The sequence below is a fragment of the Chiroxiphia lanceolata genome, chromosome 8, assembly GCF_009829145.1.
Source record: "Chiroxiphia lanceolata isolate bChiLan1 chromosome 8, bChiLan1.pri, whole genome shotgun sequence".
Classification (NCBI taxonomy): domain Eukaryota; kingdom Metazoa; phylum Chordata; class Aves; order Passeriformes; family Pipridae; genus Chiroxiphia; species Chiroxiphia lanceolata.
Window position 1 is genome coordinate 438,644 of NC_045644.1, and position 22,369 is coordinate 461,012.

The following is a 22,369-nucleotide window of genomic DNA, read 5'->3' on the forward strand; positions in this document are numbered from 1 at the left end:
CTTCCAGCCCAGCCATGTGCAGCAGCCTCCAGCCCCAGCTGCCAGCTCATCTGGCCACACAACGTTGCAATATGATGTCACAGAATAGCTCAGTCATTCCAGAAACACTGAATTACCCAGAAAGCACTTTGTGTACTCGGGTCAGCAGAACACTGTTATCTCCCTTACAACAGGCCAGACTGTTTATACACACAGAGTTAGCTCTCATGCATCAGCCAGCTATTTATTTAGTGAGATCAGCTATCACTGTAAACCAATTTCCTTGCAAATAAGAAACACAGCTGCTCTAAAACCCACTTAAAACTCTTTCCTGCATTCAGTATTTGGACAAGCAGGAGAACAGACGACAAGAATAGTAAAAAAAAAAAAAAAAAAAAGGTCACCAGATATCTAGTGACACACTGAAACAGTTTTCACTTGTACAATGTTTATTTACAGTGTTTATTTAATGGTTATATATAGTCAAACATGAACCTTTATGTTGAAAAGTATCACACAAAAACCTTACAACTGCCATTCAAAGTGGGTACTATCAGGAGGATACAGAAAACAGCAGACTGAAAGGTAATTCCTAGAATCTGTACTGCAGGTTGGTTATTCCATGTGTAAAAACACACAGCAAAAATGAATGCTGCTTATCAGCCCCGGAAAAGGCGTTAAAAGAACAGAAGTAAGCCCTGAGTAAGCCTGAAGTTGCCTGTAACTTTTATCCTAGAACAGTCACAGAGAGGTCTCACTGAGGTGAATTCCCCCAACACAACCATCCAAAGGGCACTTTCCTGACTCCTCCTGATGAACCAGGAGTTACTGCCGTGCTGTCAGAGTAACACCTGCAAAACATCAGCTCAGATATCCCAACTGGATACGGCATCTGCAACACAACTTGGCTGTAAAATCTAATGGAGATTTCAACTGCAATTAAGTGGTTTCCAGACAGACTTATTTCACTACACAAAACTAGTATCTGGTTGCAGAAGAACTTCCTAAATCCGAGCACCACGAATTAGGTTGTTGGCAGGTCTCAAAGTAAGGGCTGGGGATGTGGAAGCACAAGAACACAGAGAGCACTAAAGCACTCATTACACATTCTTCTCACTCAAGTGATTTTATCCATTAATCTTTTCATTTACTATTTTAAATTTGAAACTCAGCAAGTCAGATTCTTGCCAGTCAATCTCTGCAACACTCCAGGGAAGGATCCCAACACCAAGTTTGGACATGGGGAGAAAAAAGGAAATGCAAAGGAAGCAAGCACTGCCTTCTGCCTGGCTCAGGTGAGGGTATGCCCAAGGATGGCATGACTGACTTACAAGCAGGTAAGAAGTATCAGATTAGAATGTGATTAGAATGATGACACCTGGTTCTGAAAAACTATCTGTATATACATGCACACTGGAAAAAAAAATGAAAGCTCTGTTAGTGTTTTCTTGTTTGGTTTTGTTTGTTTGTTTGTTTTGTTGTTGTTTTTGGGTTTTGTTGTTGTTGTTGGTTTTTTGTTTGTTTTTTTTTTTTTTAATGTTCATATTCAACATCTCTAAGCCATAAAGAACTACAGTGCATTTTCACAGAAGGTTGTTCATTAAATCACAGTAAAGCTTTCTGAAGCCCCAAGTCAAAAAGCTTAAATGTTTAGGATGAGACCGAAAAAATCCTGATGGCCTTCAAGTTTATTTGAAAGACAGATTACAGAATATTATGTAAGGCACAAATCTCAGAACTATTCCCCATTGTATTTACAAATATTATCAAGTTTTACGAGATCATGAATTTTCATAAAAAGTGACATTTTCAAAAAGCTTTTCTTGCTTTAATCCTCCTCCTTTCTTTTGATAGGATTAAATGCTGAAATGGCAGGCTGTTAAATAAGCACTCTGAAATGCCAACTGTGAGGCATTTAACTCCACGTATTTACAAATTAACATTTCACAGTTGTTTTAAATTTTGACATTATAGTTTAGTACCTTCGGGCAACTCATTTCAGAAGGTGCTGGATTTGATTTACGTTATTTCTCATTTTACATTCATATGTTATGGCACTGGAATACCTTTAGGTTTCCCACAATCCCTGATAAAGGAAATTTAGTTTTATGAAAGGCTGAGAAATATTGCTTTGTTTTTATGAACAGAAACCAATGAGCCTGCCTGAAGTAAATTCAAAGTTATCATTAACTTTACCTATAAAAGGCCATATCCATATCCACCAGAAGGAGTGGAGATCATGGCCTATATATCTGTATGTACACACACACAAATTCCAAGTGCAATATTGAAAGATGGTGTCATAGGCCTTCCCCTTCAGCCACTTCAGTGCTGACACAATGTTCAGAATGACCTGGAGAAAACATCAAGTAGTATTCCTAAAAAAAGCAGTGGGATGCTTATCTTAATTCTTTAATTCTTTCTATTATTAGGTTACTTCAGAGGATATTTGTGTGCTCCTGAGACAACTGCTGCTTATGGGCTACTAGCTATGGTACTTTAGATGGAAATTTTTACTTTGCAGACTATGAAATGCAGTTTCTGTATTGCTAAAGTTAATATTTACAGAAGAGGTTTCAAAAAAAAAAAAATCATAATAACCCCCCTACCAACAACAAAAAAGCCCCATCACTTACTACCTGTAGGAATATGAAACTGTGGCTATTCTTACAGCACCACTTAAGAGCAAACTTGGAACAGATACATTTTGGTTTGCAGTTGAGCACCTTTCCCCATTACTTAATATTCATAAAACCAATAAAAAGCAGAAGCCATTTACAGTTTTGCTTCCTGGGTGCAACAGTATCAGAAGATACCAATCTCTTTTCAAGAGTTTCTACAGTTTGTAGAAAACCAATTTATCTGTCAGAAAAATCAGTATGCAGACAAAGGAAACATGAGTACACAGATATGCAGGGCAGTTCATGAGAAACAAGACTCTCATTTCAGGACAACTACACTCTTGATTCATTCTTCCCCACAGGGCTGGAACCAGAGAAAAGTGGTAGGTTTCATGTTCAGGACAGCTGAACGTCCCCAGAGCCACCAGGGCACTGCCCAGTCCCTGTGCAGGGTGTCAGGGCTGCAGAGCTGCCTCAGCTCATTTCTGGGTCTATTCCTATGCCACTTCTAAGGAAGGTATATGTATTTTCCTTCTATGCACAGAGAAACTTTGATTTCTACAAACAGAAAGAATTGTTCTGCTTTTTCCATGGGGCACATTTGTTTAGAGTGAACCCTGGGCCTTGTTACACTTGGTGAGACTCTGGCTGCTGACTTTACCTGTGCCAGCATTTATGCATAGTGGTGTGAAAAAATCACATGATTTTTCAGCAGAAATCAATGTGCTATTGCTTACTGGCAGTTCAGTGGACATAACTATCCCCATTTATGACACAGCCTCTACCTAATATCTACAAACACATATCAAGTTATTTAGACATATCTATTATTTACCCATAGAACACCTGTTTAGTGATCCAATGCTGCTAATGCCAATGACCACATCCTATCCATATGTCATTTTTACATAGCAATGCACTGATTAATGTTAATTCCAGCAGCATGTACTACTAATTAAGATATTTAAGAATGGTTACATGTTTCACATGGGAATGTGCCAAATCACCTCTCTGCAGTCTCACTGGTGTTTCAGATTTGATAAACAAGCCTGAGACACCTTTGTATTGTAACAGACACTTCAATAATGCTCCAGATATATTCACTAACACAGCATCTTTTTCCAAAATCGACTGTGACACCCACTAATATTCCATAAATAATGGGATCAGATTAAAGTCTCGCCAAAATTCATTACAATGTATTAAACCTGCCTGATCTTTATCACTGCTACTAACACAATAAACAGAATGCAAACGTCACAGGGCATGGAAAGTTATGGGAATTTTCCTCAGGAGCACTGCAGAACACAGCCAGAATCAGAGGATGTATTGCCATGCCTTTGTGAGGTCTGTATAAATTAGACCCTTTTCAACCAGAATCTCTCTCTCATATTTTTACTTCAACTTAGACTACCATTTCTCTTCTGTAGTTTCTGAAGTTATTATTCATTCCAACAACTTCATCTTGAGTAAGCATTGCACACGTGTGCATTAAAATAAGGATTAATTATTACTGCCATCAGCTGCCTCATGGTTAACATTGCTTTAGGGCTAAAAATCACAGGAGGGATACAAGTAAACTTTTAGTTTGGAAAAACATCACAATGTTTGTTCTTTATAAATTGTTATTTAACTATTCACAGTCATAATTTCTGAGAAAAAAAATAACTAAGTTCCAGTGCTAAATGTGTCAGCAACACTTTTGTTGTTGAGGATCTTTGGCAATACTCCTGCCACTCTGTGGGATGCCCTAACATTTTGCAACTTAACTTGCACATTTAACCTGATTTCCCAAGGAGAAGATTTCCATGATTTTGGGAGCAAAAAGTAGTTCTGCAAGTTGCTAATTTTCATTCATATCAAGATTTTTAAAAGCAGGATTTTAAGAGCAGCCACCTGTCCAGTGGCCTGAATTCCAGGTGGTTGAGCACAGTGAACTCCTCACAGTGCCAGCTGAGCAGAGATGCAGCAGCTCAGCTCCAGGATTCCTGCTCTCTGGCTTTAATGAAGGACTGCACCCAGACCCAGAGAACACCCTCCTGTGCACTGCAGGCCGGATTTCTGTCAGCTCAGAAATGTTTAAAAACTGCCATTTCGTTTAAACCCCTGCCATTTCATTTTAGATGTTGAAACAGAAGATGAGTTCTTGAGAGTCTCAAACTGAGTACTACTCCATAGTTTCAAAAAGGAGCCATTCCACCCTGGAACAGTTCAGTCCTGCTGCCACCTGCTGTCACAGACACATCAGTGCCACGCTGCCTGTACGACGTTTTCCCTTTCCTCTTCTGTTGTTAAGAGTGTAAAAGAACATGTTCTAACAATGCTGCTCAACATTATCTAAAAGTAATCAGAAACTAATTTGTCCAGAGAAGTGTGCCAGTAAACCAATGCACTGCCACCTTCATTGCCAGAGCATCAACCCTGCAGATTTGTGCATGGTTCCATTCACAGTTTATCCCCAAAAAGGGTCATTCACATAAGTATTAGCAGGATGGGGCTGAGGTTTTTTGTTTTGGGGTTTGTGTGGTTTTTAACCCCAGCAATATTGCTTCCTTCTGGAAAATTCTGAAATATTTATTATTATTACTAGGAAAGTACTAAGACTATGAACTGGCCAGACTACTAAGGCTGAGTTGCTCCTACTTTATACTTACGTGATCATGCAAAGAGCCTTAAATATTTAGATTAAAACAAACTTAAAAGTTAGACAAAATTAAAAACTGCTATGTAAACCAGATTAAACAAAAAGGTCTGAAAAGAAATGACTCAAATCTAGCTCCTGCCTAGTGCTTCAATGAAGACTAGCAACTTCTAGAGTTAAGTGAACTCAGTAATTCCTCTCAGGACCCCTGGAATGCTTTTATGCCACCATCTCTGGTGGTGATGTGCTTCAGCAGCTTGACCTGGCTGAGGCTGCTGCCATCCCACCCTCCTTCCTCCCTTCCACCAGCCCCAGAGGCATCCTGCAGGAAGCCAGCCTGGGGTAGAGGAGGGGCAGGGACAGCTCTGGGGGACAGTCCTGAGCTGCCCTCAGTCTGTGCCTGTGGCTGCTGAGTCCTGCTGGGGAAGGCTCTTCCTGGGGTGCTCCAGCCTGCACTGCAGGACCCACCCTGCTCCTGGCCCTGCAGGACCCACCCTGCTCCTGGCCCTGGCACACTCCAAACTGTTTGTCACAGAGTCACAGCTTCCTAAGACAGCACAGGTGAACCTCTACCCTCCCTTCAGGTTCTTCATTTCACTAAGGATGCAGCAGCTAAAAAAGAAGTCTTCTGTCTGTTGCTCAGCCATACACCCTTTTTGGCAAAACATAATATACAGTAAGCTGGAAACAAGTATCACAGCATCTGTTACAAGGATTTCTAAAACAATGCAAAGCAGAAGTTCATTGCAGAAAATTGAATGAGATGCTGAAATCCTGGATTCTTGCTGCCTCAATGGAAAAACGATGGTGGTCTCCAAACACAACTCCAGTCAGATATAACAAAGGCACAGGGCTTAAGCCAGTTGAACTCAGACAGCAGAGGGTAAAATGCAGGATGTAAACTATTATTCTAGTGATTTCTTTACAGGAAACCAACTGTTAACATGAAGTGTTTTTAAAGCTTCCAGGGTTTTTCTTCACTAAGCACGTTACTTATTGCTCAGCACAAGCCCAATTCAATTTGATTACTGCCACAATATCCCTCTAATGTAAAACTGAAAGGCTCTTTCACATATCACACCTCTTGTCTGAAGAAAAAGAAAAAAAAAAGGTCATTTTCACCCTCACGCACACAAAAAAAAGACAGGCAATCTGTAGGCTGTATGCATCATGTTATCAAGTGTAATAATTACTAAAAGATTAACTTACAATACCACCAATATTATTACTTTCTGTATTTGCAGAGCTTTGCAGAAGTGTTTTCCTTTAGCAGACACGGTAGGATTCACAGCTCTAAAAACAATTGGAGAGCCAAGGCAATTGCCTCCATTTGCACAGACTGCAGGGGACAAGGAGCAGAGTCACTGAGCCCCTCTGCTCCCTGTGCTTCAACACTCCCAACAGCAGGAATACACTGCTGGACAGCCACAGCCAGGGGAATCCTCCTCAGCACTCTCTGAACGCTGCCCCACCCAAAGAGAGCAGGACTGTCACAGCACTGTCACAGCTGCCCTCAGAGCAGCTGGAGAGCTGACACACAAACCAGGCACAGCTCCAGGCACAGCTGGGACAGCTGAACATCGTCTTACCCACCCCACCAATCTGACAGTGAAAGACTTGGGGTTAAAAAGGAAATAACTGCTCTGCTATGTTTTTTTTTTTCTGTTATATGACCCATTTCATTGCCTGAAGAACACTCTTTCTAGACAATGTATTAAGAGCTTAAGACAAACTGCAACATGCAGAGGTTATACTCTAGTTTTTACCGTTTTAATAGAACTTCTTGATCTTTCTTCCCAAACATTACTGCTCAGCTCCATTGTGCAATGAACATTTGTTTCTCTTTCATAGGATCCAAACATAAATAACCTGAAATAGAAAAGCCCATGGTAAGAATTGTAATACTATTACAAGTACCCCAGATACTCGCATACCCCACATACTCACCACTCTTCATTTACACACTATTATTATTATTATCTTTATTCAATGTGTACACATAGAGAAGTCCTCACAGAACAGATTCCACAGGCACAGCCTAACACCAAAGGAAAGACACTGCCACCCTCTAGTGGAAGGACTCCAAAAACATAAAATATAAGAAAATTTTTAGCTAGGGGTTTTTTGAGTTGTGTTTTTTTCCTGCTGTGTACTGTTTTCTTTTTTTTAATAAAGTGTTCAATCAGCAGACTAGCATTTTTTCCATAAAGAACTACTTTTTATTTTAAGAAAAGTAAAAATAGCTGCGAGAATCTTCCATTTCAATCCTAAACTTCACAATGTACTGAAGCTCTTCTTGGTTTAAGAGAACACTAGTGTAGATCAAAGTTTCATCTAAAGTTTAACAGTTTACTACTGTTAATATTTATATTTCACTAAACTGGGATCCTCATATCTGTAATTCTTTGTAACATTCATAACAAAAGAGTGGTTCTTCATGCACAATACCCCATTCCAGAAGGCTACAAAGCTTTTCAGGCAGATACCAGTACTAGAAAAGAAACCCCAAACCTGTAAACTTTAGGCTATAGAACAGCAATCCCAGCTTGTTCACAGCTTATCTCACAGTAGCTGAAAGCAGATAAATATTTTGGAATAAAAATGTCAAACAAATCTTATTCAAAAGAGCTGTTAGATTTTAACTCCCTTCTAAACTTTCTACATACATTTGACAGGAGCAGTTTCTAAGCTGTCATTCAAAGCACCTCATTTGTGACTGTGATGTGTTACACGAAACTCTTTAGAGGACAGAGGCAAAAGCTGTCAGAAAAACATGTCAATTTTATCTGTTTATCTTGACACTGTTAAATAAAGTTTCTAGGTTAAATATTTATAATCAGGAAGTCCCCAATCTTCCAGATGTGGAGATCTGTAGTAAACATACTTTGAAAATTAAGTAAAGCTATAGAAAACAAGTTTCACCAACAACTAGAACCAGTGAAATGAATCCAGTTCAAGGGAAATCACCTCTCTGGCTGTGACACCTCTCAAGCTTGCATTGCAGCAGGGAGAGATAAATCCATCTTTCTTTGCTATGCCCCTCTATGAAGAGTTTATGTGACTAGTGTTCAGCTGTGCACCTGAACGCAGGGGGCAGATGGGAGGGGAAGGTCGTGCCTGGGTTGGGACCCAGCACACCTGACTGACAGTCTGTTGGTTTGGCCCAGAGTTGGTGGCTGTATCTGTGACCCACCCTCAGAGGGACAGTCCCCACGCTCCAGTGTCACCCTGCAAACAGCAGCTGCCAACCTCACTGCCAGCCTGACCCTCAGCACTATGGATATGATCCCTGCGAGCACAAAGCCAGCCTCAGCCAACCAGTCAGCTACCTGGGACAAGACTAAGCTTGGTCAAGGGGACTGGAACTGACAAACTCAGCCCTTGTTTGCTTATTTTTAAACCCTCCCCAGCAACCCTGCGTGGCCTTTCTCTTCTGCTTTCAGGAGTCGCTTTGGAGTGAAACAGGTTTTCCTCAGTGTCTCACTGATATCAGACAATTCATTAAAGCTTTTCAGCTGATCACTGGTTGCACACATTTCATCTTCTGGTCACTCAGACACATTCTCAGGGAATTTTCCAGGGGTACTTATTATCCCTTGAAAATATCGGCACAGTAGCTATTTAGCTGTCTTGGACTGGATGGAAGAACAAGGACATGAAATAGCTCAAAACAAGAATAAAGCAATTTTCAGCCAGAACTGTAACATGAAGTCACAAAAAAACAATGAGCCATACTGAGATTTCACCTTGCAGCAGGTTACCAGCAGTCAACTGGAAGAAACACATCACAAGACAGCCAAACTACACATCTAATATTAAAGAGCTCTTGATGTTGGAGTTTGATTTCCAATTTCAGAAAGACAAAGAGGAAATTTTAACTGCTGCTACACTACAAAAATTTTTGTCTGAATAGTGTCTCCATTACCATGCAAACAGAGGCACTGTACTCTGTGAGGCAGCTGCAGAAAAAGGCTGACATTAAGCTTGTCTCAACAATATATTAAAGATATATCCATATCCTACAGATTGATAGTTTGTAAATCAGTATGAAAGGATGTATGAAAGACATCCTGAAACAAAGTTTATAACCCCAACTATAATTAAATCAATAAAGGATTATGATTAAATTGCCACCTCAGTAATTTAAATACACACACAGAAAAAGAATTTCTATTCCTTCCCCAGTTATAAATGGGATGGTTCCTTACAGCAAGCACGAGACAGAAGAGAGTGATTCAAGACAGTACCTGTGACTATCAAAACAGTTGTGGTATTTTACTAAAGAACTACCTTAGGAAAATTTCCTTGTCCACAAAAGTCATCTACTGGAACAAATGCTAATTTAGGAAGCTCACTTTATGGCACAGTATTGGAAGAGTATTCTTGCCTAATACAATAAGATTGATAGGCTTTAAGAATTTCTGCCCAGTGCCTCTTTTAAAAAAATTAATATAACAATTTAACAGAGTGTTGCTTTGTTCTTCCCTTTTCCTTAAAATTTAAAGATAATGACAGATAACAGGATTTTGGCAATAATTAAGTTCTGTGAGGGCACTGCACTTGCTGAAAGTGTAAATTTTTGTACAGGCCAGGAAAAAAATTGCAAAACATATTCCTCATTATTTACAAAAAGGTTCCACCCTTCTGTTAATTTAAAAGATGTGCAAAATTTAACTTTTCTTTCAACATCATGACAGCAAGAAAATTACTGTGCTCACGCTTGCAATTAGAAAAGAAACAAGAACAAAAAGTGCAGATATCTGGTCATGTGAAGAATACAACTTAATTAAACAAGCCATTTATAGCATACAAAAAGCTTGCCAAATGTTTTATCACTATAGTTTCACCACTGTTTTCCAGACTTAGGCAGGAGAAGCAGCAAAACACTGTTACCAGATGGACAACAAGAATTCTACTCCAAATTCTGAACAGAAGTCAAAGAACAGCTACCACTGAGAAAACATAAAACATTCTGGGGCACTGCACGAAAGTGAAAAAGACACAGAATTTAAAGTGATTTTTCATCCTGGAATGAGAGTGAAAGAATGAAAAATGCTGAGGTCTCTGTGGCAGATCCAAGTGGCAAAGCCCTGTGTGTCAGCAGTGCTGCACCTCTGAGAGCTGGCCCAGGCACCTCCACCCCAGCCCAGAGTGCTGCTGCAAAAGGGACAGTGGAGCACTGGACTCTCCTACATATTTCTGCTGTTACCACCACCATCCTCTGTGTGTCTTTCAGCTTCTACCTCATCAACATCTTCAGATGCAAGGTAAGCAAGAATATTTATTTACTCACAGAGGGACTCTGTGGACAGCAGTTGTAGTTGTTTAGATCAAAAAAGGATGGGACACCTGGAAGATCTGAGGAATTACTATGGGACCAACAGTCAGATGTGTAGGTTGAGAGGTGTCAGGTGAGACAATTTTCATGTGTGTGTTGAGAACTTTCAAGTTGCATAAAACAGATTAAGTCAGACCCAAAGCTCAAAAGACCTGACAAACCAGGAACTGCCTCCTCTGCCAGTCATCTGATGAGCAGCTGTGACAGCTGAAAATGCTGAGAGGGCAGAGGATGATGTCAAACTGAGTAATCTGGGCACACAACTTAAGGTGGTCATTGTGGTCCTCTTATGATAAAAATGAATGCACTACTGTGTAAAGAGAGATCAGGCAGGACAAGCAAAGAGGAAACAGTCCTGACAGGCAAGGAACACAGATCATCATTCAGTATTCTTGGATCATTCACAGAAAACACATCACAAAGCAAGGGAGACAGGTGAGCAGCAATTTCATTACAAAAAAATAATCACTGCTGTCACCATACAACTCAGAAACAGAAGAACATCTTCTAGAAATCCATAGCACTGATAAATCACATTAGTACAGCAAATAGAATTCAAATGGTTGTACAATGCTACAGAAAAGAAACAGTGCAAAGAGGAGTTGATACGGTAATAAAAGCAATGAAAGAGGTTTAAAAAAAGAATTCTTGCTGGAAAGCAGAAAGCAGTTCATAAAGAGCAGAACTGCACATGACTACATCAAAACCTAAGCACTACTTGGAAAAGACTGAACATAAACCAAGAACCAAGAGGTCTGACAAAAAACCCCAAACAAACCAAGAGCCCACACACCTTTTCTCCAGCTTTGAAGAGAATAATTTTCTCTTTAACGAATGAAGGGAATAGATTTTATTTCTTTCCAGTATTTTGTTCAAGACAAAGACCATAAATAATGCCTTATAAAAGTGATTTGGATTTATCTAAGTAAAACTGAGTGAAACAATTATTTCCCCTTGCTTACATAATACAGCAAGATAATTACAACATTTATACTGTCTTGGAAAGAGACTCAATTTGGTGTAAAAAACCAACTGAACAAAACCAAGCAAGTAACAGGAGGCACAGATTAGCTTGTAACCAGGCAAAATTCAGAAGAAAGGCAAATGCTTGTGCCCACACAAAGTAGAAGTGCCTCAGAAACTAACTATAACTTCATTCTTATTTTAAAAAAGTACATTTCATGATTAGAGTGCAATCACAACACCAAAGCTGCCACTTGGTGAATCAGAATGGGCCTACAGCTGTAATAACTACAAAGTGAGGAAACACGGGTACTTTCTTAGTCAAGAATGAGCAGAAGTGCACAAAAATATACCTTGTACATTCAATTAACGTGACTTTTAGTCGACCTTCTGTCAACAGAAAATCCTGTATACAGAGGTCTCGATCTTCGTATTCATCAGCTGGCAACACTTGAAATGGAAAAAATGGCTTGAACCTGAAAAACACAGAACAGATTCATCTTAATTCAAATTACATAAAGAACACTAACACAGAGAAATATAAAAAATGCAATAAGACCACAGTGAATCTTAAACACTCCTAAAGAGAAATAATACCATTCCTACATATTTATTGGTCAAAAGGAACAAGTAGGAGCCACTAAACCTTTTTGAATGCAGCAGACTGGACAATATAAACAAAGATGGCTTCACAGGAACAGAGTGAGTTATACTGACTAGTGCAGGTAATTCTGAGAAAGTGGGAAGTTGAGAAAAATCACACAGTATGTTTATGATTGCAAACATATTTAACACAAAAGTCCTTTTGCAGTAAATATCTTACCAGGTCTGTAATTTCTCAGTTCATCTGCATAAACATCGTAGCACTGAAAGGTGAAAATATAATCTGACCCTAAAGCTTAAACCTTTTATGACAGTGCTGTACTAGAGGACTGGTGCACCCTTACAGACACTACAGTTACACACATTGACTCTTCTCGCACTTGGGGAAAAACTTTCAGTTGCTCTTTTCAGTCACTCTTCTTGAATTAAAATAAAGACACAGGTATTCTAAATATTTGCTCCCAAGCTTTATTTCCCTCGTCACAGCATGTGATTCCCAGGAAAAGCCGCTCATGTCCAAGATATTCAGTGTTTTACACACGTTATCTCTCCACATAATTCCCTGTCTGATTAGAATATGCTGTGTTATAAATAGCAATTCCATTTTTCAGTGCTAGTGCTGCAGTGGCAGACACAGCCCCGATGGGAGGGAGGGGAGGAGAGGCTGCCCAGCTGCAGCCCCATCCCATGGCTGACACACACATCCCAACGGCAAGGGCACAGCCCTGCAGAAAGGATGTGCACGAAACTATTTGAAAACACTCTTGCAGGGTATTCCTTCTTTCTGCCTTTATTCATTGCTCTCCTCTCCCAGCACTGCCCAGTGCCCTTTACACCCTGACCCAGCCTCCCAGCAATCCTTCCTACACCCTGACCCAGCCTCCCAGCAATCCTTCCTACACCCTGACCCAGCCTCCCAGCAGTCATTCCTGCCGAGGACACTCGGGACAGGACACGAGCACAGGCAGCCCGGATCTGCCATCCCATGGCAAAGAAGGTTTTCACAAGTCCTGTTTGCTCAGCCAGCACAGGCATCTGCCTGTCACATCCAGAGATCACAACATGTGCAGGAAACAGTCCCACGGATGTGAAGGGTTGCACAAGCCCCCATAAATAACGGAGCATCCTCTGACTGTCAGCACAGGCTGGGGAGGGAGCTCCGCGCTCCCAGTCAAGGCACTGGGCAACAGCCTCGCACAGAGCCAGGAGAAAGACATTTCTTTTGTTCTCTTGGTGAATAAACACAACTCAGCACTCCAGCTCTTTTCCTGAAATCCCATTCAATTTCTAACTTTAATTTGGTTCCAAGTTTCTCCCTCATTAACTCCTTCAGGAAGAAAACCATTTTGACACAGGTCAAGTGAAAAAATTCAGTTTTAAACAGTTTATTCCAATGTTTTTTCTTTAAGTCTTGCACGACACATAGGAAGCTGTGAAATCACTCTGGGCCACGGTTTATGTTTATGAGCCTACTATAAGCAACCAACTCAAAACATGCCTTTTGCATGTACTGCCTGGTCTGATATTTGACTCATATTTTCCTTTATAGTTCTCAAATAATTAAAGTAATAGTAGGGATCACAAGAGCAGGGAACATACTACCAAGATGACCCCACTATTTTCATTCTACAAGAGCTGGTATCACTTCTGGGCCTGACCCACCTCCAGCCATCACAGCACACTCTGCCCTCCATGTTTCTCACTTCAAACACAAGCAAGGGTGCCCTGCTCCCGGCAGGAGTGATTTTTACCCCCTGAAAACACAGGCTTGGCTCAGATTTTGTTAGGCAAAAAAGGAAGAGTTAGACAAGCACACTGGAAAATAATGCCAAGTTTTGGGTGAATAAATACTTGCACGCTTGAAGGGTTTTCAGCACAAATAAACTACTTTTCAGGTCGTACCAGCAACTGAAAATACACCTTCTCCCAAAACCTATCAAAAAAAAAGATAGTTTTCCATGGGAACATCAAACCAATGACCACCATAAAACTCAGTGAGCTGGTATTTATAAGGTCTTTCCCTTACACATACACACCATAAAACAGCCTGCAGGCTATTTAAGAAAAACACAAACCTGGACCAATCTATTTTCAATACTAAAAATAAGAACTAAACAAAAAAGCAAACTAACAGACTAAAGCATTCCAGTAAGGATGCAGACATATCTACCTATATATTCAAACCAAAACCATCATCCTGAAGTAACTTCAGACCAAAGTGTTCAGCACACACTGCAAGCCTTTGCTGCAGCACAGAATAATGAAATAATCCCCTGAACAAGACATTTTCCCTCCTAGATTAAGACAATGTTTACTACAATATTGATTTCTATTTTCAAAATACTTTTTAAAAATTCCTACTACAATGAATTAAAGAGGAATTAATTCTAAAATACCAATGCAGTTAAACACAATAATATGCAAAACACTTAACAGTGTATGCAGGACTTGGTGCAGCACTACTTAAATCTTCTACACATATGGGATTAAAAGCAGTCTCAACATAATGTTTAATTGACAACAAGCACTTATGTTCACATTCTTAACACAGTAACTGATTTGTAAAATCCTTCACAAAAACCCCAACACATCACCTATTTCCACTGGCACTGGTAATGTACAAAGAGCTAAATATCCACCTTAAATGCATTTTCAATGTTTGAGTGCTGCTCTGAAGCCTTCCAAATTTACATCACTGCACTTATCCATTTAAAGCAATCTACAGAGAGTTTGTGCATTTCCAAAATTACACATGGGATAAATGACTATTTCCCATAGATTTCACTTACATATTAGGGAACTGAACTGCTGTCAGACGATTTAAGTCCAAGACAACCTTATTTATTTGGAAAGACTTTCCAACTGGGAACTGGTGCAGTACCACAGACCCAGAGAGGGACAGCTGGTACCAGGGCCAGACAGTTCCCGTGTGCTGTAAAAACACAGCCAGGTAGCCCACGTGCCTGCCAGTCTGCCATCCCAGCTGCTCCCAGCTGCTTCCCAGGGCTGGGAAAACCTGGGAGCCACCCCACCTTTCACAAGCAGCCACCAGGACAAAGGACACACTGAAGAGTGTGTTCCTAAAGTTATATACAAACACCTTACACCCAAAATCTTGCTTGGATATGCATACTATTAAAAAAGAAAAAAAAGGTCTTTGAAAGTGGCTTATATTAGATGCTTCTAGTGTGTTTTCAACTTGTTTTTAAGTTACCAGAGACCCTCCACAAGCTTATCATCTTATTTGGCCAGAAGTCTGAAATTCAGATAGTACATTATTAAGAAAATGTTAGTTAAAACCCAGCATTTCAATTTTACATGAAGAGGAACATCCATCAATCAAACTTCACGTAAAATTTTAGCAACTGAAAAAAACCTACAAAAATATTTAAAAGAAGCTGTGGAGTAGCAAGTGCTTCTCAACAAATACCACAAGATACAAACAGCAAAAATAAGTCACTTCACGTGAGGAATTAGGTCAAATGATTACACTGAAAGATAATTAAGATAAAGTTACTCAACTAATACACTGGATTAAAAGTACACAGTAAAATAGCACAGTAGTGAGCTCTTCCATACCCAAGCCCAGCAAAACCACTGCCAGGCAGTGCAGTCAGTGTCTCTCCTCCCTGGGAAGGACTTTACACTCCATTCCTGCCGGGGGGGAGTCACTGCCCTGGCCCAGCTGCTCCCAGTGACTCCCTGCCCTCACCAGCACCACCTCCCTCAAAGTGTATCCAAAAACCCCACACAGGAATCAAGTTTGTTCCCTTCAGTTTGAGTGCTTTCAGCCCATGAATCCTCAGTACTCCATCTCTTCTTCCTTCCAGCTGCCAGTTCTGGAGGGAAGAACTCACCTTGGAACAAGTCTGTAATTTGGTGGGTTAGTTTTAAAAATGTCTGACCTATATTCCCATTAATTTGTATTCACTATTCTGCCATGACTGGTTTGTGGACCTTCAGCCAACTTTTAACAGAGAAGAGGACAGAATTCTTTTACAGCTTAGTTTAATTAACCTATTACCTAAATTAACTGCTTCCATCAGTACCTAGTTAACAACAGTATTTTTAGTTGCATGAGGAAATCTATTGAGAACTGCAAAAAAATATCAATTTATGTGGTATGAAACCAGATGCTTATGTTTCTGTTCATTGCATCAGTTAAGACTGCTCAGAATCACAGTAAAAAGGCCCACCAGTAAATTGTTAAAAGCTACATACAGACAGGAACAATATTCAAAAGCTCTCAGTACTCCATCTCCTACTTGGAAAAGCAGAAAGATTTACAGCTTCATTTGGAAGTGCAGAAGGGTCAGATTTTCCAGAACTTCTGTTAAGAAGCGAGATCACTTTCCAGAGTAAGTTCTGGGAAAAATTTAAATTATTCTCTGGGTTTATAATAGAAGTTTGAGATTTAAAACAGTGGTCTAAAAATTACTGAGTATGTGTTTAAGACCACATTAATCAGTTGTATGATACAAATTCCAGCATTACTACACTGACATGAAGATTAAATGTTGTCAGGTTTATGAATTTGTTATTTAAGTTACATTAACTGAGCATCTAAATTTTAATAAAAAGCAAAAAGAGACTTTAAATCTCAGAAGAACTGATCAACTAAAAACACAAGTATCTTCAGCATAAGGCTACTTTGTATGCATTGCAAATCTTAATTTTTAATTAGAAAGGTAAGCAAAATTCTACCACAATCTCAAATTAGACTGTGTTTAGTACAGAATCAATTCACTTTTTAATAAATGTTACTGTATGTGAAGATTCTAGTATCTAAAATACTCTCAAAAGAAAAACTGCCAAATCTATTTTTAGTTTGGGGAGTAATCAAAAGGTTCAGCTAACTACAGAACAGAACTAAATCACTCTCCTGTTTACATTGCCTTTGCCACCTGATGCACGGAAACGCAAGTCAGGCGCTTGTAAAGTGTATAAATTTCAAAAAGAGTGATTGACACCAGATATTTTGAGACATAACAAGTCCTCTATTCTTACATTGTGTGTAATTTAAGATGAAGTTTACTTCTACAAAAGTTCTGAAATATTACAATCCACTCCTAAAGAGGCATAATCACCTTAATGTAAACTGCTTATATCAGATTGAAGATACAAAAATGGAACTCATCCTTTTTTTGAGAAAAAAACCCCAACAAGCCAAAATTAGCAGTACTATGCTTTTTAAAAGACTCTGCAAAAGCAATTCTCCAGCTGCCACTGGAGAATTCCACAAGGAGAACGCTGCAGAACTGTGTCAGCATTCATAGTCAGGGGACTTTAATAATTCAAATTATGCTCTTATTCATTACAGAAATCTACTAATTTCAGCTTTACTCACACCCATGAAAGTCTGGTTTACAAGCAGCCTGAAAAACATCGCAATAAGACAGTGTTTATTTTCTAGGAAGTTTTATGGTAAACTTCAAATCAGATCCAGTACCCCCTCCACTGTGTTACAGGGTATTCTGCCCCAGACATGTGGGAGGCTCTTACACACAAGTTCTCAATATATGAGCTGTCATTTTTTTTTGTAACCAAGACCTCAAAAGAAAAAAAAGAAAAAGGCAAAGATTTTATTATTCCCTTTATTCTTCAAAGATGTTTCACACATTTCCAGATTCTTAAGCTACAGCGTTCTCATTTCTCAGTAACTCTGACATACATCTTGAATCAGAAACTCAAGACAGGCAATTTTAAAACTTCGATTTGTTCTTGACTTCGACAAGAATAAATGGAAACAGTCCAGTACATGCTTCCAAAAAGACAGCAGATTTTTTTCCCTGCCTATATGACAGAAGTCATTGTGAACTCAAGAAAGAGAGTCCTAAAGACACGGTATTACTGTCTGGACTGAAATAGCCACGGTAAAAGAGAAATTTTGAATCAGACTTACCAAAACTGCTTTCTTATCAGCACAAACAAGATTGATTTTACCATGCACAGACTATTTTGCACTTCAAGAACACTGTCCAAATTCTAAATTCCATAAATACCGAAACGGCTTTGTCAACTCAACACATTTTCAGGTGGTATTTTTGGTTTGGGTTTGGTTTTTTTTGTTTTGTTTTGTTTGGGGTTTTTTTGGGGTTTTTTTGGGTTTTTTTTTTGTTTGTTTTGTTTTGGTTTTTTTTGTTTGTTTTTATTTTATTTTTATTTTTTTGTTTGTTTGTTTGTTTGTTTTTAGCTGAAGCAAACTGTTGATTCAAATTAAGAGAAAGAGATCAAAATCCTACTATATTTCAGTTTCAAACAGGATGAAGACAAAATTGCCCCGTTTAAGCAGAAAGCCTGAATTATTGTGGCTCTGCTCCAGGTGGGACAGAAAACGCAGATTATGTTCATTTGTTCACACAGGGCTGGAAGACCAGCAGGTGTGGTTTAGCAAGCAGATTTTAGGCATTCAAGAAGAACAGCAGCAGAAAAAAAACCACCAGAAGATAAGCAAATAAACCCAAGCCACCCCAAAACTCTACCTTTAGCCAGCTGGATTAGGGACTGATCCCAGTGACTGATGCCAGCAAAACACTGCCTTTTGCTCACTTCAGCAGTGTATTCTCCCATAAGGGGGTCTCAAGTCCCTACAAACATCATCTCTCTGCAGTACTGGTTAGAGGAAAAAGATGATGTTCTATTAGAAGTCTAAGCTCTGAACATGACTCGTTCACTGAGCTCAAGAGTTTTAATCCTCTCCTCTAAAGCCCAGCCTATGTCCATATGAAACAAATGGCATCTCTTAGACTGCCTAGAGAGAAAACAACACTGCTGAAAGCAGCCTCAGACAGCTGTCAGCCAAGTGAAAAAATATTTGTATCTGTTCTGAATTCTAGGCATGAGAGCTTTCCAGGGTTTATCCTCACTCCTCCAGTTAAGTTTGAAAAATGCTCCAACTACAGAAGCTTCTCCTTAATCTACATTTATCTATTGACGAGACACAAGATGGTCCAATTCCCAGCCTGGGAGCCTTCCAAAGAGCTGGAGATGGTGCTGAGCCTGAGCTAGGCTGTGTTCCAGGCTGGGTGACTGACAGCTCCCCTGAGCTGTGGGCAGCACTCACCCTTGCAGAGAGGCTGCAGGGTGGGATCCAGGCCATGGCCAGCACTGGCCACCCGTCCCCCAAGCCCAGGTGACAGCAGTGGTGTCACAGCATTTGACTGGTGGGCCTGCACTGTAAATGGGACCAAACGACAGCAGCTCAGCCCGGCCATGACCTGTGGCACTGCTGCTCACAATCACACACAGGAAGGGCTCGGGACATTAATGAACAGGAAGGATTCCTGCTCTTGCCAAATCCTGCATCGCTGATGGCAAGCACTTGTGATCACACTGGAAAGAAGCAGCTTCTCAAATTGCTATAATCTTTTCCTACCAAACTCATCGTGAATTTGGATACTTTCTCTAATTTGCCCTTCCTTCAGAGGAACAGAGAAAAAAGAAAAAAAAAAAATGTGAGTTTTTGTGGTATTGTTTTAAAACAATACCACTGACTTACACTGCTGTTCCCACCCCACCTCCCCTTGCAATCCACAGGGCTCTTTGCTTGGAAACATTAGAATTTGTTTTGTTTCTTCTAACATATTGCATCAAGTTTTGTTAGCAAGTATGCAGTTATTCTTAAAAACAAAAAACAACTGTTGAAGTTTCTAGAATTACACTGCATCATATCCTGATTAATTACTAAGGAACTATTCACCAAGCCACATCATTCCCAGAGGTGACTCAAACACTACCATGAAGCCTTCTGCCATGTAACTGCAAGACTGATCTTCCATTTCTACTCTTCCTATTTTAGCTTAGGCAAACAGGAATAATGCTTTAAGATATTCACTACACATTATCTTGTACCTAATGCCATTATTAAAGCAGATGATAATATTTGTACACTGAACGGGCATTTTTCATAACTATGTTGCCATTAAAACTGGTTCAAGAAAATATACTGAAGCTTAGCACTCTCAGTTAAGAAAGTCAGGAACAAAGTGTTACAATTTCCATTAGATATCCACAGATAATTTTAAAATCCTGGACAGAAAGTAAGACATAATTTTGTACATTTACATCTCAGACTGTCTCTGTAAGTTTTTCAGTTAAAGCAACACAAAACTGCTAAAAAAATTAATTCCCAAATGATTATTCCAATTTAATTTTATGCTAGTAATATCTGGCAATTAATTACTGTCTTTGAGTATGTGTAACAGTCTGATTAACTGTATCATCAGCTGATCTCTGTAATACACTCTTTATTGCAGACAGAGCTTTATGACATCTTGTAAGTCTTCCAAAACATGTGAACTGTACTGCTGTAGTAGAATTCCTGTATTTTTCATTCCCAGAAACAGCTCCAGTGGAGTGGGCTGGGCACACTGCTCCTCACAGGCCCCTCTGCTGAGCCTAGAAAAGGCTCCAGCACAGAGCTCAGCTGAACTACAGCAAGGGACAAGGGAATTCACACGTTACAGAGGCAAGTTGTTCCCATTTCGTAGTAGGGCTAAAATGAATTACAGCAGCTAGTGGGGAAAAAAATAACTAGTAGCTCTCCAGAGCCCAGCTGAGGGTTGAAAACAATTCCTGCCTTTTTCTTACCTCACAAAAAGTAAGGTTCTTCCTCTCTTTCTTTTCTTTGGTGCTACACCCAGCACCTCCTTGGCAGTTTGCACAACTGCAGAACACAGACAGGTCTAAAATGCTGCCAGGCTCCAGCTGGGTCCTGCAGTAAACAGAGATGCACTTCCAAGTCCTTGGAGGAATTATGAACCTAGGCAGGGCTCCCCAAGAGGAGGAGTCCTTCCAGAAGGAAGAATGCTCAGGGAAGCAGATGCCCCCACATGGCTTTGGGCAGGTGTGACGGAGGAGCTGGAGGCACCAAACCCAGCGCAGCAACCCCACCTTGTTGGGCAGAGCAATGCAGGAGCACCCTCCTCCCAGCCCCAGACACCACATTCCCTGCTGGCTGGGCACTGAGGAGCACCCTCCTCCCAGCCCCAGACACCACATTCCCTGCTGGCTGGGCACTGAGGAGCACCCTCCTCCCAGCCTCAGACACCACATTCCCTGCTGGCTGGGCACTGAGGAGCACTCTCCTCCCAGCCTCAGACACCACCAGTCCCTGCTGGCTGGGCACTGAGGAGCACCCTCCTCCCAGCCCCAGACACCACCAGTCCCTGCTGGCTGGGCACTGAGGAGCACTCTCCCCCCAGCCCCAGACACCACCAGTCCCTGCTGGCTGGGCACTGAGGAGCACTCTCCTCCCAGCCCCAGACACCACCAGTCCCTGCTGGCTGGGCACCCAGCACTGCTGCAGAACTGCCTGTGCAACACAACCCTCGCTGGCAAATTCAGGCTCCGCTGCAGGATTTTTTCATGGATTTACTCTATACCCTGGCTGGAATCATTGAATACCTTGGAGGTCTGAATTCTACTCTGGATTCAACTGGCTTGTGAAACAACAGCCATCTGTTAAACAGTAGAAGTAAAAAGTAATGGAAAAAGCTTCCAAAACTTGTGTGGATCTTACTCGTGTCTCTCAACTGAGATAAATTCCAGCAGTAAATTCTTTAAACAGAAAGTTTAAACAGAAACTCAGTGACATCAGCAGAAACTACTCAAATAAATGATTTGAAATTCTCTGTTCAGCTTAGTGTGTCACAATTAACCTGACAAATTTTTATAAAATAATGACCCTCAAAACCCCTTCACATGAACTAGCATCCATGCTCATTTCCAAAGTGAGAATTTATCCACTGTCATGAACAAGCCTTCTTCAACCCTCAAATGTCAAAATAAAACTTCCAGGAGAGCATTTTTTAAAATTATTTAGAGTTGGGTAGTCACACATCACGCAGAATAGAACCTTCTGGAAATAACTGTTCCCAGCTAACATGTATAATATTAGATTACTGCCTTCTGCTGCATGACAGCACAGTTTGACATCATCATGCAAAGGTTTTTATAGCTCTACAATTCATGGATCTTAGTTGAGTGGGGTGGCACAAATTATCTATTAATATTACCTACCTATGTGGGTTGCTAATTTTTCTCCATACTCATTTTAGACAATAAAGTTTATTAATCCTAGGAGAAGTTTTAAATTTAAAGCCTTCTACTGTACTGTAAAGAAAAATAATCTCAAAAATGACCAAATATTGAAATAGTTCTAAATCAAACAAGTGTGAACACGGCTGTAAACACAGGAGCTTATCAGTTGACTTCAGGCAATCT

At 40.3% G+C, this 22,369-nt stretch overlaps 1 protein-coding gene across 1 annotated transcript in view; it reads right to left on the bottom strand.

Annotated features, from left to right (window-relative positions):
* PDZD8 (PDZ domain containing 8) overlaps nt 1-22,369 on the bottom strand; it is a 59,165-nt gene that overhangs the window by 28,317 nt on the left and 8,479 nt on the right. The window contains exons 2-3 of the mRNA XM_032695041.1: nt 11,896-12,018; nt 7,008-7,110 (exon numbers count right to left, since the gene is read on the bottom strand). Coding sequence (XP_032550932.1) covers nt 7,008-7,110; nt 11,896-12,018 — 226 coding nt within the window. The remainder of the gene's footprint in view (nt 1-7,007; nt 7,111-11,895; nt 12,019-22,369) is intronic.